Source organism: Siphateles boraxobius, unplaced genomic scaffold (genome assembly GCF_051911475.1).
Source record: "Siphateles boraxobius isolate OS27281-9 unplaced genomic scaffold, OSU_SipBor_1 5, whole genome shotgun sequence".
In the NCBI taxonomy this organism is placed as follows: Eukaryota; Metazoa; Chordata; class Actinopteri; order Cypriniformes; family Leuciscidae; genus Siphateles; species Siphateles boraxobius.
In genome coordinates, this window is record NW_027509141.1 from 31,319,874 (window position 1) to 31,337,497 (window position 17,624).

Genomic DNA, 17,624 nt, shown 5'->3' on the forward strand with positions numbered 1-17,624 from the left:
TTGGAAAAGTAGGGGGGGATTGTTGCTTTTTATCTGGCTAATTGCAGCAACAGGATGACACATCATCATCCTTCACAGGGAGAGGACAGAAGCAGTGCATGAGACTGTTCCTTCAGGGAATTCATAAATGCATTGTCTATTTTGGTTGCACATGAAATGGAATGAAAAAAAAACAGATTTGTGATGTGACCTCGAGGCTTAGGGTGTAATATATCCTGGCAACACTTAAGTGCTCATGTGACAGTGTGATTAGATTATGAATAATTTTTCAAGTTTTAAGTGGTTGATTTCACAGTCGGACGTTATAAAATATTTTTAATTTATTACATAACAAGTGGAACAAGAATTTTAATAGATCATGTGATAACTCAACTGTTTGGTTGGTTTAGTCTTAAACAGCCTGCTGTCCCAATGCCAATCAGTTTCATGTTATGTGTCTTTCTTGTGGTTTGTGTCCTTTGTTTAAGGAAAGTCCCCTTATTTGACCACAAATATGTTACAATTAGGAACGTTATTTGATTTAAGAGATGGAATGCTGTAAAGACGTCATCGGAGGTTAACGCATTTCGCTTACACTTTACATTAGTGTCCATTATAAGCACAGAAACAATATTATAACTGTTTAAACAGCATAGTTATATACAAATTGGTACACGATTAATACAAACTGTACATTAATATTACTCAGTATTACATTTTTGAGTTGTCAAAAAAAATCTTGCAATTGTTTGACTATTTCAGTTTTTGTGGAATGTGCACATGACATTTTGGTAACACTTTATTTTAAGGTGACTTAGTTACACATTACTACATGTACTTAGTAATAACAGTAATTTATGCATAATTACAATTACATAATTACCCTAACTGTAACTCTAAAGCAAGTTCATGTAGTTAATTGACATTTCTCTGTAAAATTACAATGTAACAATGTCACCTTAAAATAAAGTGTATCCTAAATTTCTATTATGATTGTGACATTAACGGGTCAATTTGACCTGTCAATTTCATAGTTAAGGACCGGTGCCCAGACCCAAAATAAAAATATATGCATTTCTGTAATTTTATCAAACATACCCTATGAGGGTATTTACATTTATGCATTTGACAGACTTTTTCACCTTTATTCACTGCGTTGAAAGGTGTACATTTTTATAATTTCATGCATGGATCATTTTGCCCATGATCTTGTCGTTGCTAGCACCACGCTCAACTGTTTGAACTTCAGGAAAGCACACACACACACACACACAAAAAAAGTTATACATTTGTAAAAAAATATGTTTTAAATACTGTCTGTACAGTAATATTTTCATTTTTGGCAATTATGTTCAAAAAACACAAATACAGTTTACTTTTTTGTAATATGTGAGAATTATCACATTTAAAGGGTTACTGTTTCTGATGTATTTGAACAAAACATCACGAACATACAGTACCACTCTCAGAACATTGAAAAATGACTAATAGATCATCGTGCTCGTACACCTCGAGGCTTTCATGTCCTGAGGCTCACTGTTGGAATAGCTTGCATATTAACTTTATAATAAGGTTAATATAAGCCCAGAAAGAAAGTGACATTCACAGACCCACCCATATTAAACATATTGAACATATTAAAGCTTCTTGCGTTTCTTATTTCTTACTAAACTGACGGTTTCAAGTCATCTTTTCCTCCCTCTGCTTTTATTTCACAAATGTCACTTAACTCGTGGAAGGTTTCAGTCTGATGCTGCACTTTGCACAGGGGGATTTTAGAGCAATAATTTTGACGACGCTGACAGTGTCAATAATTAAGCATCTAAAGGGCCTGTCTGACACTTTAGTCACACGTTTGCTCTTTTTACGGACAACAGCAAAGTTATACCTCAGTGTTTCACCCTGAAATCGATTTGGGACTCTCCAGAGCTCTGTCACAATGTAGGCTATACTGCACTATACTGCACTGCACGGTCTGCAACTCACAAAACACACGGCGCAAAGATACCCGTTACAGCAGTGTGTGGAAAACAGCTTTTTCACCTCTTTTGCAGATCAACATGAGAGGTCACAGAAAGTGCATTTCCTTAGAGAAGCTTGGGCCGCCGGATCCTATAAAGCTTGAATTCTTATTAAGCTCGACTTCCTTTCCATTGACTGAGGTGAATAAAATGTCACGTCACGAGAAGCCTGTAAAATGATGCAGTCATCAATCTATACATATAAACTGATATTTGGGCAATGAAAAACCTTTTTTCTGCCGTTTTTGCGCTTAAATCACCACTGAAATTAACACATTTGTGTGCGAGTGCTTAATATTGTGCAAGATGGCAGCCAGTATCAATAATGAACAAGTATAATGTAAAATAATGAGCAGAATTACTGATATTTAACATTGATTCCACTTTTTCCATGTTGGTGGTTAAAAAAGACATTTAATTTAAAAAACAAACAAACAAACAAACAAACAAACACACACACATACACACAAAAGAAATTCAAAAACTATATTTCAATTCTGGTCCTTTGAACAAGAAGTACATATTTTATTAAATATCACTAAATTCATTATATATATTAAATCAGTAGTAGGCTTATTTTTCAGTAACAGTGCTGTTAATTATTAGGATGCTATGAAACCATATATCTCTATATAAAAGCAAAGACCTGCAGACATATATACATGTATTACAAGAAAAATCTAATGAAAATGAAGGAAAAAAAAAACCTTGATATTTTTGAGAACGTGTCCTGCTTTGCTGAGCTAAAAGATGAAAGTGTCTAGAAAAAAATGACTGATTACAGACAAAAACTTGACAAAGATTGCTTTTGTCAGCGAATATTCATTCTGCTCTTGACCTTCTGAGTTGCAGGAACACACAACAGGCACGATTACCATGGCTCTATACTGACAGGAATGATATGAGTTTAATTATTTTAGTGCATTCATTTTAAGACAAAATAATGAACAAAATCTTAACTGCCTAAACAGTTCATCTATTATTACTCAGTATATGACACCTAAGGTCATATCAAATCACAATCAAAAAGCCATAAACCATAATAAAGAGCTCCTAATTACTAAACAGAACCTGATTTTATTCATGAGAATTAAAGAACTTTAAATTGGCAGCATACGCATAATCTCCTTTAAGCTTTTTTTTTTCTTTTTTTTTTTAAATTTTGCTATAAATAAATTAACTTAAATACGAAAAAGGCTGTTTTCCCCCCTTAAACATAAACCACACCTGATGTCACGTCAAACTTTACTTCGCGAACAGTAATTCTGCGAGTCCCTGGCCTCTAATATGTTTCATAAAGCAAATGAATGAAACAAAAAGAAACAAATAATTACTGCAACATCCCTTTAAGACAATGTACAGATGTAGTTGCATATTAAAGTATTAATATTGCACAAAATACAAAAATAAGACATCAAATACTGACTGCTTTACTGCTATGGGTCAATATAAAAGGATGTGTGTCCAAACAGCATCTACAGGCTGCAGCACATGTTCGTGAGTCTTGCAGTATCTAGTGTAGCTCTGCCATTCATTTTCACCCAGTGGAAAGCCAGTGATGCAAATTCACTTCCTCTTTAACACAAAGAAACATTTGGCACTCGAATGGATGTGAAGAAGTGGGGACGAAAGTCATTTATCCTTCTCTGATTGCCTACAGCCGTTTATTCGGTATACACACAGCAGGTTGTGGTGATGATGTATCTGTGATGTCTTGACACACACACACACACACACACAGACGGACAGGCTGATGGGATGTCTGCAGGAGACAGCTGTAGGACACTTGGCCAGTGTAAGGAGGTTCAGGCGGGCTGCTGGGGGTTCACGTTCATGTGTTGTGGGTGTCCCAGGAGCCCGATCCTTTGTTTCTGTTTCCTCTGCTCTGTCATCTGTCAGAACAAACACAAGATGTTTTGTGCTTATTTTGTTTAAATGCATATTTCCAATAAATGCATATTTTTCCTGCTAGTCTCTCCCACACACACGTATTCGTTCATATAAGAATATATAATTTTGATTTAGAACATATATTTATAAAACAATCATTTTGCAAAAAAAATGCAAAATGAATGCAAAAAAACGAGAAAACATGTTATATAATACTTAAAACATTATATATATATATATATGTAAATATATTAGACATACAAATAAAAAATAAATAAGATTAAACATACACGTACAAAATAAAACTATAGTGCTAAAAAATATTGATATATACAGTGTATATATATATATATATATATATATATATATATGTGTGTGTGTGTGCATGTGTGTATGTGTAATTTTTAAAACCATATAACTAAAAATAAAACTTAAGATGATATATATATATATATATATATATACATATATATATATACATACACACACACACACATACATTTTTATATTTAAACAATATATACCAAAATATAACTATAATGGTGTACACACACACACACACACATATATATTTATTTATATAAGTGTGTGTGTGTATATATATATATATATATATATATATATATACATATATACACGCACACACACTTATATATATATATATATATACAAAGATCAAAAAAAAGCAAACATGTAAAAGTAACTAAAATAAAGTGGTGTGTGTGTGTGTTTATGTGTAAAATGAGTAATTAAAGAAAAATATAGTTAAATCTGTCTAAGCTTCTTTGCACCATAATGTTTTCAACACACACACACACACACACACACACACACACACACACACACACACACACACACACACACACACACACACACACACACACACACACACACACACACACACACACACACACACACACACACACACACACACAAGATTTTCTTGATTTTGAATCATCTTCATCTCCTGTTTTGTCTCTCTCACAGATCAGGCATGTCATGCAGTGATGCATCCAGTGTATCCATTCATGTTGCCTTGGTTATGACCTCATAACACAAGAGTGTCTGTGTGTTTTAGCTGTGTGCTCTCTTAAAGAAAGGCTTCTGGGAATATAAAATGGATCAATTGAAGTAATGTCATGCAGCGTTGTGTAACTGAGCTACAAAACACACTAACTCACACTCATTCTCACGTACACAGTTCCACTGAAATTCAGACTGTCTGTACTGAAATCCCCTACTCTGACTCAACAGCTGCAAAAAGGAGCCAAAAACACTTACGCATGTATTTATTAAAGTCGGTGTCCACAGGAAGTACCTCACACAACTAAACAAACACACAGCCATTTAAAGATAACTGGCACTGCTCGCTCCTCCTGCTAATGTGACTCCATATAAGGAGCTCTCAACTACAGTTTATCATGTCTGGATCTGTAATCCAGATCAATTTTAATAATCAATACAATAATAATATGAGATCAAATGCTTTAGATCGGAAACACATCATGAGATCCTGCCTTTTGTAAAACACCCATTCGTAAAATAAATCTGAAATATTATTTCATCAGTCCATCAAAGGGACCCAAGGCAGGTCACAGATACTGGGAAAGAGGTCATTACACTTATGCATTGAGTCAATCACAGGATGACAAATGACAATATTTTTTTAAAAATAAACATTTTGTTGCATATTTATATTGCTGTGTGTGTGTGTGTGTGTGTGTGTGTGTGTGTGTGTGTGTGTGTGTGTGTGTGTGTGTGTGTGTGTGTGTGTGTGTGTGTGTGTGTGTGTGTGTGTGTGTGTGTGTGTGTGTCCATGGGGAAAACGGCTTATAAATCATACTAAGTTTTTGAAAATGTAAATGATGTAAATATAAGTGATGGATAGGTAATAGAATATACAGTTTGTACAGTATAAACATCATGTCTATAGAAAGTCCCCCGTCCCATGTTGTAAACCCAATGTGTTTATTGATTGTAAAATGTAAATGAAAACAGCAAAAGTGTATTTTTAATTATATTTTAATTATTTGTAGCATTTAAGCATAAGAATGCAGATCAAATGGTCTTCAAATACTGTACATTAATTCATTTAAATGATTCTGAGTGTATCAATTTGTCTAGAAGAATATATTTGCTATGGATTTCATGTATTTGGGGTTTCCCTTCTATAAACCATTCTCATAATGGTGTTATTTGTATATCAACTTTTTGCATTGTAAATACGAATACTTGAATTTTTTATTTCACATTATATTGTATGATAGCAGAAAAAGTACTATAATATTTCAACAAGATGATGGACTGAAAACACAGCCTAAAGATCTACCAACAAAATTCATTTTCAAATATTTTCTGGACAGTTGCGTGAAGAATTGTTATCATTCTCTCTTCTAAGCTGAAACTTTTAAAGTAAGGAAAAGAAAAGCTAAACTGGTACTGTTGCGTATAACCGCCGCATTGAACAGCGAAAGTTTCTTTTAGCAAACAATGACCTTTTCCCCTGGTCTGGCGTACAAAAACAGATCAACTTCCCTCTAGACACTTCCCATTTTATGGGGCTACACACCTCAAGTTGGTGTTTATTCCACACTTTTACAAGAAATCGACGACTTGACAGCAAATCTCTATTACGCATATTTCCACCAAATCAAAATATGAGCGTCTAACTCAATGACCCACTTTATCATATTCATCTACCGTGTGTGTGTTACACTGTTTATCTGTGGAAACAAACAAGCTCGAGTTCGCAGAACTTCATCTGGACGACAATGAGGCTGAATAAAAGTGAAACAACACTTGGCCTCGTGACGCAGGTGAAAGATCATTTTAAATACCACGAGCTGAAGGCAGAAAGAGAAAGACAGACAGAAATGACTCATTGCCCTTTGGACTAATTGAACATTGTAGAGGTTGTGGACTCATACTGACTGACCTTGAAGGCCTAGTTTCAACTCACACCAAACTTAAATTCTAGTCTGTGAAGTCCATTTAACAACAGGTCAAGACTACACCTCATCCTGATTGGAGCGTGAAGAACTGGCTTAATACGTCAGCATGCCACTTTGGACATAATGTTCTGACATCAGTCCAAAAGCATCGTCACTCACCTGTTCTTTCAGTTCAGTGAGCTGGCCTGACAGGTTGGAAACGAGCTTCATAGTGGATTCAAGCTTCTCCTGAAGGTTCCTGATCTCGTTCTGCTCACCCTCGGCATCGCTGCTAACCAGCGACATGGCCCGCATACGTGGGAACCAGTCCAAGTTGTGTTCCTGTTGGAATATTAGACGTTAGTGTTTTTGCTAACACGTAATTATGTTGTAGTAGGATTTTTATTCAGTGAGGACGCATTAAATTGATTAAAAGTGACAGTAAAGACATTTATAATGTTACAATTTTGTTTCTATTTCAAATTAATGCTGTTCTTTTGAACTTTCTAGTCATCAAAGAATTCTGAAAGTACCACTGTTTCCACAAAACTATGAAGCAGCGCAACTGTTTTCAAAATTGATAATAAGAAATGTTTCTTTTAGCAGCAAATCAGCATATTAGAATGATTTCTGAAGGATCATGTGACACTGAACACTGGAATAATGATGCTGAAAGTTCAGCTTTGCATCTATTATAAAATCCATATAAAATCTATTAACATGGAATCAGTTATTTTAAATTGTAATAATATTTCAACAATATTACTGTTTTTACTGTATTTTTGATCACATAAATGCAGCATTGGTAAGCATAACCGAGTTCTTTCATAAACATTAATAAATCTTACCAACCCCAAACCTTTGAATGGTGGTGTATTTTTAAAATGTTCAAATGGTAAATTTTACAGACCTTTAGCTGTTTGCAATGAACAAATCAAACAAAAGTAATTGAAACAGCTCAACACAACAAATATTTCAAGTGGTTTCCCCAAATTCCACTGGAAATGCAACTTCTAATAAATTCTGCAGTCTCAAAATTAACTCCTTAATGGCAACTTTAGTACTTAGTAGAACACCCTTTTGCTGTTATGACCTGCTGCATATGAGATGTGGAACCAGACACCAGCCAGCTTCTGGCGGCGTTTCTGAGGAATCTTAGCCCATTCCTCATGAGCAATGCCACCTGTTCAGAAATGATCTTGGGTTTGCGTGCTGGGGTTCAAGTCAGGTGAATGTGATGGACACTGTTGAATCTTCCAGGACTCCTTCTGAAACCAAGTCTCCAATGCTTGGTATCATTGTCCTGTTGGAAGGTTCAATGACGCCCAAGCTTCAGCTTCCTCATATTTTCTCCTAGGATTTCCTGAAACTTCAATGAATCCATCTTGCCTTCCACACGCTGCAGGTTTTCAGTGTCAGAGGATGCAAAGCAGCCCAAGAGCATCATCGAGCACCACCATGCTTAACTGTAGACAATGTGTTATTTTCAGCATATGCTTAATTCTTCTTCCTTCAGACATACTGCTGATCCATAGGGCCAAAATGTTCCAGTTTTGTTTCATCGCTCCACAAAACAGAATCCCGAAACTTCTGTGGCTTATTTATAAAACTTTTGGATCGGTAGTGGTGTACGTCTTGGAGTTCTGGGACGTGTTCTTGGAGTTCACTTACTGTGCAAGCTGAAACCTCATCGACTGTTGCCGCCAAGTCTTGCTGCAGATCTTTTGCAGTCACTCTGGGGTTTTTCTGAACCTGCCTTCTCAGAAATCTGGTTGCAGCCGTTGATAACTTTCTTTTTCTGCCTCGTCCAGGTAGTGTAACCACTGTTCCTTTAACTTTGAACTTGCAAGCTATGCTTCCAATGGTGTCTCTATGAACATTTAGTGCCTTCATATCTTTTTGTATCCTGTTCCTTGTTTGTGAAGGGCGATGATATTTTATCTTAACTTTTTAGACCATTCTTTTGACTTTCTGAAAATTTCTAACATGCAGTCAAACATGAAACTTTACAAACATAGCCAGCTCAGATATTTCATGTGTTCTAGCTCAAGCACACCTGGTGCAACTAATGAAGCCCTTGATTAGTTGCATCAGGTGTGCTTGAGACAACACCTGCTTTGCAGATTTGTGCTGTTGTGAGAGATTCTATTCAGGGGGTTGGATAATTTTGAGACTCCAGAAGTCAATAAAAGTTGCATTTTCAGTTGAATTTGGGGAAACCACTTGAAACATTTGTTGTGTTGAGCTATTTCAATTAATTTTGTTTGATTTGTTCACTGGCAACAGCTGAAAGTCTATAAATTTGGCCAATAATCCTTATTTACAATGGGGCTGCAAAATTTTGATTAATTACAAATGTATATATACAAACACCTGTGCGAATTTGAGGGACACTGACTTCATACATCCACTAAAAATCACTGCACAATTGGCTTGTTTGATATTTTGTTATTGAAAGCAAGTAAAGTCTGACTGTATATGAACTATTGAACTCCCTCTCCTAGATTTCATCCACATGGCACAAACCATTCTTGAAGTCAAAACCCTGACTAAAGGGATGCTTGAAATCATGTCCCCCTCCATCTCAGAATCCCTCTTTGTCTATTCGTTCATAAGAGAGTGTGTGTTTACATCAGACAAAATTCCCTGTGTAATATGATTACAGCAAAGGAAAGGCAGTATCAAAGTCACATGAGCATGAGGACAGCTTCACCCTCAGATAAAAGCTTCAAAACATTGAGCACCATGTTTCTCCCTAAGTGGCAAGCAATTATTTAACAAGGATATTGAGATATTTGACATTACGTACACTAATTTAAACAGCCAAAACAACCTCAAAGAATACAGTATGGGGAAATGTGGTACCACAGCTTTCCTGCTAAAATATTTTTAAAGTTCTCTGCTAATAAAATTTATTAGACGAATAAAACCGAAAACGTTTTTCAATTGTATCCATTTGGGAGAGCATTTTCAAAAAGTTTGTTAAAAAACACTATCAATGTGGACGGAATGCCAAAACAGAGAAAAAAGATGCATTTTTAAATGAAAATGTATTAGTGTGGACAAGGCCTTAGAATACCTTAGAAAACAAAGACACCCTAACAACTGCATAACAATACAACAACTTAGCAAATACATAGCAACTTACTAGATAAATCCTAGACAACCTAACAATTGCATAGTAACACATTAAAAAAACGTTTATAATACCTTAGCAATTACATAGCGGAACAAGTTACTGTAGCATGGCTGTGAGGTTTGCACAGGCAAGAAAATGTGTAAGTGTATATTTGACTTTTTCAGTGATTTTAATGAGCTGTGACTAGCACAAACAGTTCTTAATAAAAAAAATCCTTGAGTTGCAATATCTCAAAATGTTGTAATAGTTCAACAAGCGATCATTGACAGCAGCGGGAGTGCGAGCTCCGACCCGAGACAACTGCGATTGCAGAATGTCTAACTTCTGGCTGGTGGGAAAGGTCAGATCCAGCTCCTAATAAGGACGAGAGGGATTCTAACAGAAGGAGGGAAAAAGTGATAGTCACATTACAGAACACTGGAGGGGAGAGGGAGAATGGCCAAAGGACGCTTCATTCTCTAGTCATGCATTTCCTTTTCTCCCCAAAGCTGGACTGCTTGCACATAAATACACAAAACACATCAGTGTTTTTAAAATTAACTCGGCCTGCATAGAGACAAGTCCAGACAAGAGAGGTTTGGGAATGCAGTGAACATATTCTATAAATTCTATTTATAACAACTATGCATAAAGTTATGTTCTCATATTTCTAGAAACACTGCATGGAATACTTTAAGTGAACTGCAAAAGCAAAACGTGCATCTAGTGATGACTGTTTTCAAGTAGGTATCCTGAATGTCTGCCATTGGTCAATTAAACAGATAGCCCCACCTCAAAATAACAGCATTAGTTAAGCCATTAAATGACATTTCAGGCCACTCGAATCAACAAAGCAATATTTGAAAAGCCAGTTTTATGTGTTTTGGAAAGACAACAAACAGCTCACTTATATTTGTCTATCCACATAAGGAGAAAGTAGTTTTATACAAAAAAAGCTTGTTTGCTCACACTTAAGATTAGGGTCCGATTCTCACTATTAACTACGACTTTTGCCTCATTAAAAAAGCTTATTAATAGTAAATATGGTAGTTTTTACAGTAAGTTTAGGTATTGGGTAGGATTAAGGGATGTAGAATATGGTCATGCAAAATAAGGCATTAATATGTGCATTATAAGTACTAATAAACAGTCAATATCCTAATATGCATGCTAATAAGCAACTAGTTAATATTGATATTTGGACCCTAATCTAACGTGTTACTGCTTGTTTCTGCTTCAGAGTAAAAGTAATTGTGAGATAAAATTTAAAATACAAATAAAGTCAGGCAGAATCCAGGGAAATGGTGACCAGTCACAACATCTAAAAATAAACACTTCTCTTGTACATTTAAATAAACTTTAACCTGAAGTGTTCTAAAAACCTATAAACTTCATGCATATGTAATTTAGCTACACACTCGTATGCATGTGTGTGTGACAGAAAGACAGCAGGTGCAGAGAGCAGAGAAGTCCCCTTTGCCTCTGAAATCTCAGACAGGCCGCGCACACACACTTCAGACAGACAGTTCCACTCAGGCGCAGGGGAAAATCACAGGTAATGCTCTCACTCATTCTGAGAACAAGAGAGGAGTGCGTATGCACTCACTTCCTGCTGCCACAGATGTTGAGGTTTGTGTTTACCTCCGCCCACAAACACTGTCGTCTGTGCATGGACCCAGCTGTCAGCTGGTTTCGTCATCGTCATCACAGTGGCACACGCAGTTATCTCTAATCAGCCCTGAATTGCAGCACACAATGCATCCGCACAGAGTCTGTAAAATGAGGAGACCAACGTCACCCACGCTGTTCAGACTACCACAGTTCCTACCAGCCAAAAAAACCTATATTGCATAGACTGATGCCCAACAAACTCAGCTTTTAAATATAATTATTAAACTATTTTGTACCATTTTTAAGGGGCACCAATATATATTATAGTATATAAAAAAGGAACGTTCTATTAAAATAGTTATATATATATAGTAATATATATCATAATGGTGACACTTTATTTCGATAGTCCACTTTAGACATTCAACTAACTATAAGTAACTTTGCAGCTACATGTCAACTAACTGTCATTAGAGTATTAGTAGACTGTCTGCTTAATATCTGCTAACACTTTATTTTGTTGGTCCCCCAACAGATATTCTACTGACTATAAGTAACTTAGCAACAACAAGTCAACTTGTTCTCCTAACCTGAACCCTAACACCTAACCATAACCGTCTACAGTCTACTAATACTCTAATGACAGTTTGTTGACATGTAGTTGAAAAGTTACTTATAGTTAGTAGAATGTCTAAAGTGACTATCGAAATAAAGTGTAACCATATAGGTATATATATACATACAGGACCGTCTCTAGAGCGGAGAAAGGTTGTGATGATATAAATTTGTGATTTCTTTATTTAAAAGGGGCAATGCACATTAATCAACATGAGTACAAAGTTCAACATGTAAATGTGCCAGATCTAGCCATACAGGCTAATTTTCATCTGCAGTCCCTATAGCAGGTTGATGATTAAAACAATTAAATACACTACAACAATACAATAAATACATTAAAGAGGTGTATAGACACACATTAGAATGCATCAACAACACATAAGCACACACCGAAACACCTCTATTGCGATCAATACAAACACATTATTGTGTATTATGGCAGCATATTTGATTTGTCAATAACTAATGTTTTATGGATTTGGAGAATGATTTGATAGATGTGATGTTCCTTAAATATACATTATATACCTTTTGTATATATATATATATATATATATATATATATATATATATATATATATATATATATATATATATATATATTAGGGCTGTCAAAATTGCGATTCATTGTTTTCAGTTTAACACGTTAAAAATATATAGCGCAATTAACAAATTTTTTTCTGTCATCCTTTGGCTGTGCTGTATATGATCACACTATTATTGATTCAAGTGCAGTTAAACCATTCAACCGAAAAAAGAAAAGAAAAAAAGAACTCAAATCTGTACTAGTGCGCTGTTTGTGAAGCAGCTCTCTGTGAACAAACGCCCGAAATGCACTGAATGCTGCTTCAGACAGTGCCAGTGCCACACTGAGTTCTCTTTCACGCTTGGACGGAAAAAAAACACACAAAATTATGTCAACATTTTGTTCCTTTTGTCGAGTATCCTCGTAAGCAGACTTAAATTAGTTAAAAGTCAAATGAACATAGAGTTGAGAGAAAATAGGATGTGTGTCAAATCCGTGTCATGAGAGTCAGGTCTTAAAGGGACAGCAGCCTAATAAACCTGCTGCTGTGATTTGTGTTATGCTCTTGACTGAATAACGTTTGTAGCTTTATGTGACAAATGTGACATTTATAACAATGAGTTTATGTTAAGATTTTATTTAAGTGAAATTAAAACAAAGTTGTTATATTTGTTATATTGATAGCTTTCAATTATAATGTAATGTTGAATGGCTATAATTAATGGCTAAAATTTAGGAAAAATTCATAGTGGTGCCATTAAACTTGCCATTAAACAAATATTTAAAATATTCTCCCTTTCTGTTGTTTCTACATTATTTCAGAGACATAATGTGAAAGTATCACAACATAATAATATATTAAAAAAAATGTATGTTAGGCACGATTAATTGCGATTAATTATTTTTATCGATTCACAGCACTAGTATATATATATTTCATCTGGTTTGTAATTCTTTAATCAACTAATTCTGAATATGCCTTTATAAACTATTTTTTAAAATTGTAATTTAAATACACTGTTCAATGAGACTTTTCAGACAAATACAAAAAAAAAACGTAATTATCGAAAAAAGTCACCTAATATCTACAACCAGAAGTTGGATCAGATTTTTTCTTCTTAAATGTATTCATTTTCTTCTTCTTTATAATCAAATGTGATTATTAAGATAGGCAAAACTTTAAACACATTTTTAAGCTTTATTTTGAATATCTGAAAATAATTGTGCTCTCAAAAAGAAAAGAAAAGAAAAGAAAAGAAAAGAAAAAAAAGAAATCTAATTAAAATCACTGTTCCTGACACCGGATAATAATGAAGAATTTGTTTTTGATGTTCTAATTTGATGTTTTAATAATAATAAAAAATTCTATTTTTGTTATTGTTTAAAGAAAAAACATCATTTGTAAACCATCATTTATAATACCTGGCGACTTATAAGCTATTTCAGATTATGTCAAATTTAAAAATAAAAACCAGCATCTTTTGATGCAGGATCTAGAGACATGAAGAGGATATAGTGACATGTCTACATCACGACCTACGCTGAAATACTCACTTCCTCTGGTCTCACTTCTACAGAAACGAGAACTACAACTGTTTATATATATATATATATATAAATTCCTTAAAACATTAAAGGGATAGTTTACATACAGTATATTACCACATATGTAAAAGACTAGACAACATTTTGAAGAAAGTTGGCAACCAAACAATTTTTAGTTACCATTGACATCCATTGTACAGAGAGAAAGAAATCTCAAAATGCCTTCTTTTATGTAGCACAGAAGCAAGAAACATAACATGAAGGTTAGTGGATGACTGATTTTTCATTTTTGGATGAACTATCCCTTTAATGAAGAAATTACAACAGTGCTCATTCGCTTTATCCGGCACAGCGGAAAAAGGGCAAGTGAAACATATCCATCTTTCATTTTTTACCCTGCTGCTTTGGTTTCACGCTTGTTTGGGTGTGTTTGTGGACGTTTGTGCATCCGAACCAGCCCCTTCTCAAACCTCTATTTCCTAAGCTTTGTTTACACTTGACAGCATTGCCAGTAAATGTGTGAGTGCTCTAGCCACATCAATTTCAACTGTATCTGCTGCCTCAATGGAAATGAGGGAAGTGCGAATTTCATTACTAATACCACAAGAGCCCACACACTAAGACAGGATGCTCTGTGGTCTGAGCAGCAACAACATCTTCGGGTCTTAAACGGGACCCGAGTGTTCATGCACCGCTTCAAAGATCGACAATTACGACTAACGTCATGACGAAGCTGTGAAAAATATTCAAAGGGGAAAAAGGCTGAAGGGAAAACAGCAGGTTCATCTAGGGGTTCTACCTACAGACTTGCTTGATCTAACCTCAGTTACCTGAATGAAAGTAGACGATCAAACGGATAAGGTCTTTCCTTACAATTAAAGAAAACAATTTAGGTGCACTTCGTTTTAGGTTGTGTAAGTGCTGAAGGGATTTCATATTTTTGTAGAATTGCAACAGGATTTCTTCATTGGTTTTTGGACTACAGTCGAAAATAAGCTCTGTGACCAACACAGTTTAAGATTCTTACATGTTTTGTTCTTAAAGTATAATCTTCACAAATTAGCACAACTTTTATGAATTTTTAACACCATCGGCAGCAGAAAAGAGCTAAAGTTAGGCTATAAACGAACTATACCATGGTCGCCATCACAAATGTTTAAAAAATCATTCAGATTGATTTACAAAAGCAAGAATGTGAGAATAAACAAAGTCCCTTTAAAACAAGGGCGGCCATCTTTGAAACACCTCACGGGCACCTATGTCTTTGAATGGGAAAACATCAAATTCTCCAAAATTGTTCGCCAAGCTTACGATTAAATTTCATATTTGAAATTACCAATGAATTCGGACAACAACTTCTAATGAATTTTGTTTGTACATGCTCGAGTCATGACAGAAAACGACATTTTTCAGGCTGGATCAAGCTAATGCGCATGTGCAGTGAAAGCGCGCGTTTGACTGTTTCCATTGGAACCGGAGCTTCTAACGGCAGCTGCAGTGACGCAAAGACTTCACCAATCACGATTGGCTCTTATTTAGAAGGCGGGACTTATTCCGTCATATTGAGCATTGCACTTTTCCCCATAAAAAAAAACAATACGAGTGACGAGTCTTTTGTTATTCTATAGTCTTTGGTAAAAACACAATGAGGCTGTAAAAGTGGACTAGTGAGTAGATGGTAGAAAATATGTTGAGCTTGTTGACTTTTTTTCAGCCATTTAACCAAAAATCCACTGGAAAAACCCACTGACTTCGGGATGATGGAAGCAGACGTTCAAGAACGCTAACTCGTTTCCAGGTTTTAGGATTCCTGCATCTGCTCATACAGTGCAACTTTGAGCTCGGCTCATATTCATTTCCTGGATTCCATTCTCCCTATCACTTTCTGTCCTTGTCTTTACTGAATAAAGTGTTAAAAAGTGACTCCATGTGTTTACTAGTCAAATATGGCTTTACCAACCTCAGCCTGAAGCTCTACCCAGCATGCTCGGCTTTCTTACTCACCTTCTCACAAGCCACAGAGAGAGACCTTGCATTGTCTACTGATGCATCACAAATACTCTATCCTTTGTTGTCAGGTCAAAGGTTTCTTATTTTTCAGGAGACCTTAAAGGGCACCTAATCCCAAGTCAGGTGATTCCTCACAAGACCACGTGGGCAAACCATCAAAATGCGCCACGGAGGTCGGGAACTGAGCCAAAAGACACCACCCAGATCAGAAACTGTGTCAGAAACCCACCGCTGCGCCATCTGCGTCAAGAGAACAACCACTCGTGCAGAAGGGGCTTTCCTGAGCACTGCTCTTTCACTAAAATTACTCAAAAGTCACATAAAACGCTATTTAAGTTCCATGTCATTGCATTAAGCAAAGCATATGATGACCTATAAAAAGGCAATAAAGAAAAAAACAAGATGATTAAATGAACAACACAAGTACCCTCATTTTGAAAGGCATTTTTTTCACTTAATAGACTGGTATTCATTGAGTGATTCACTAAAAGTGTTATTCTGAGAAAAAACCCATAGTGCTTTGAGAAAAAGCTATTTTTTCCAAAGAAACACATGCATAATAAGTCATATACACATTTAGCAATCATGAGGGGAACTCCTGCTCCTCTGGTCATCCAACTGAAACGAGCCGTACGTGTGTATGTGTGTGTCCTTTCACAGCCTTTCTCAAGGATTAACACATTCCTAGCCATTTTCAGAACATCTTAAGACTCCAGTCTCAAAGCAAACAGAAGCTTTGGCATCCCTGAGAGACTGAAGGTCACAAAGTTGTGATTATATAAGTCAAAGAGGAAAGTTTGGGGTCATTTGAGAGATTTACTATAAGGGATTTGGTGCAAAATTCCTTAAGTACTCCACTTTGCCAAAGGCAAAGTTTAAACTAGGCCACATTCCCCACAGCAAACTAAACCTCTGGGGTCAAATAGGTTAATTTCTGCTCCAAGGTTGTGGACTAAAAGTATTAAAAGTAAAAAGATCTAAGGTTTTAAGAGGTAGACAAGCCTTTGCGCAACCATCATGGCATGGTTTAGCCCTCATAAATACATAATTCTTTGGAAATCTGATATTAAACGGCTTCTCTGAACTCATGCTATGCAGAGGGGGAAATAAACCCACACACAAACACCATATCAGTGTGCTGTTTGATAGTAACTCTTTGATTCCCTCTCTGTGTACAAGCAAACACTCAATGTCAACGCTACCACAGCGTTATCATCTGCTAGATTTCACAAAAAACCCTCAGCCGTAAACAAACACATCCACTGATTCAAATTTGCAGCATGCCATTGGCCGATTTTTTCTCTCATCATGTGACTTTGGCCCTAGGGCTTAAATGACCTTATGGTCACCTAAGTTTCCTGCAAGGCAACTGCTGT

At 35.7% G+C, this 17,624-nt stretch overlaps 1 protein-coding gene across 5 annotated transcripts in view; it reads right to left on the reverse strand.

Annotated features, from left to right (window-relative positions):
- Window positions 1-2,489: 2,489 nt before the first annotated feature.
- The window catches only part of itpr1b (inositol 1,4,5-trisphosphate receptor, type 1b), a 140,791-nt gene continuing 125,656 nt past the window's right edge, over window positions 2,490-17,624 (reverse strand). For all 5 annotated transcript variants that reach the window (XM_077203976.1, XM_077203979.1, XM_077203977.1 and 2 more), the window contains 2 exons: window positions 7,001-7,162; window positions 2,490-3,892 (listed from right to left, as the gene is read on the reverse strand). In XM_077203976.1, coding sequence (XP_077060091.1) covers window positions 3,806-3,892; window positions 7,001-7,162 — 249 coding nt within the window. In that variant the 3' untranslated portion in view covers window positions 2,490-3,805. The remainder of the gene's footprint in view (window positions 3,893-7,000; window positions 7,163-17,624) is intronic.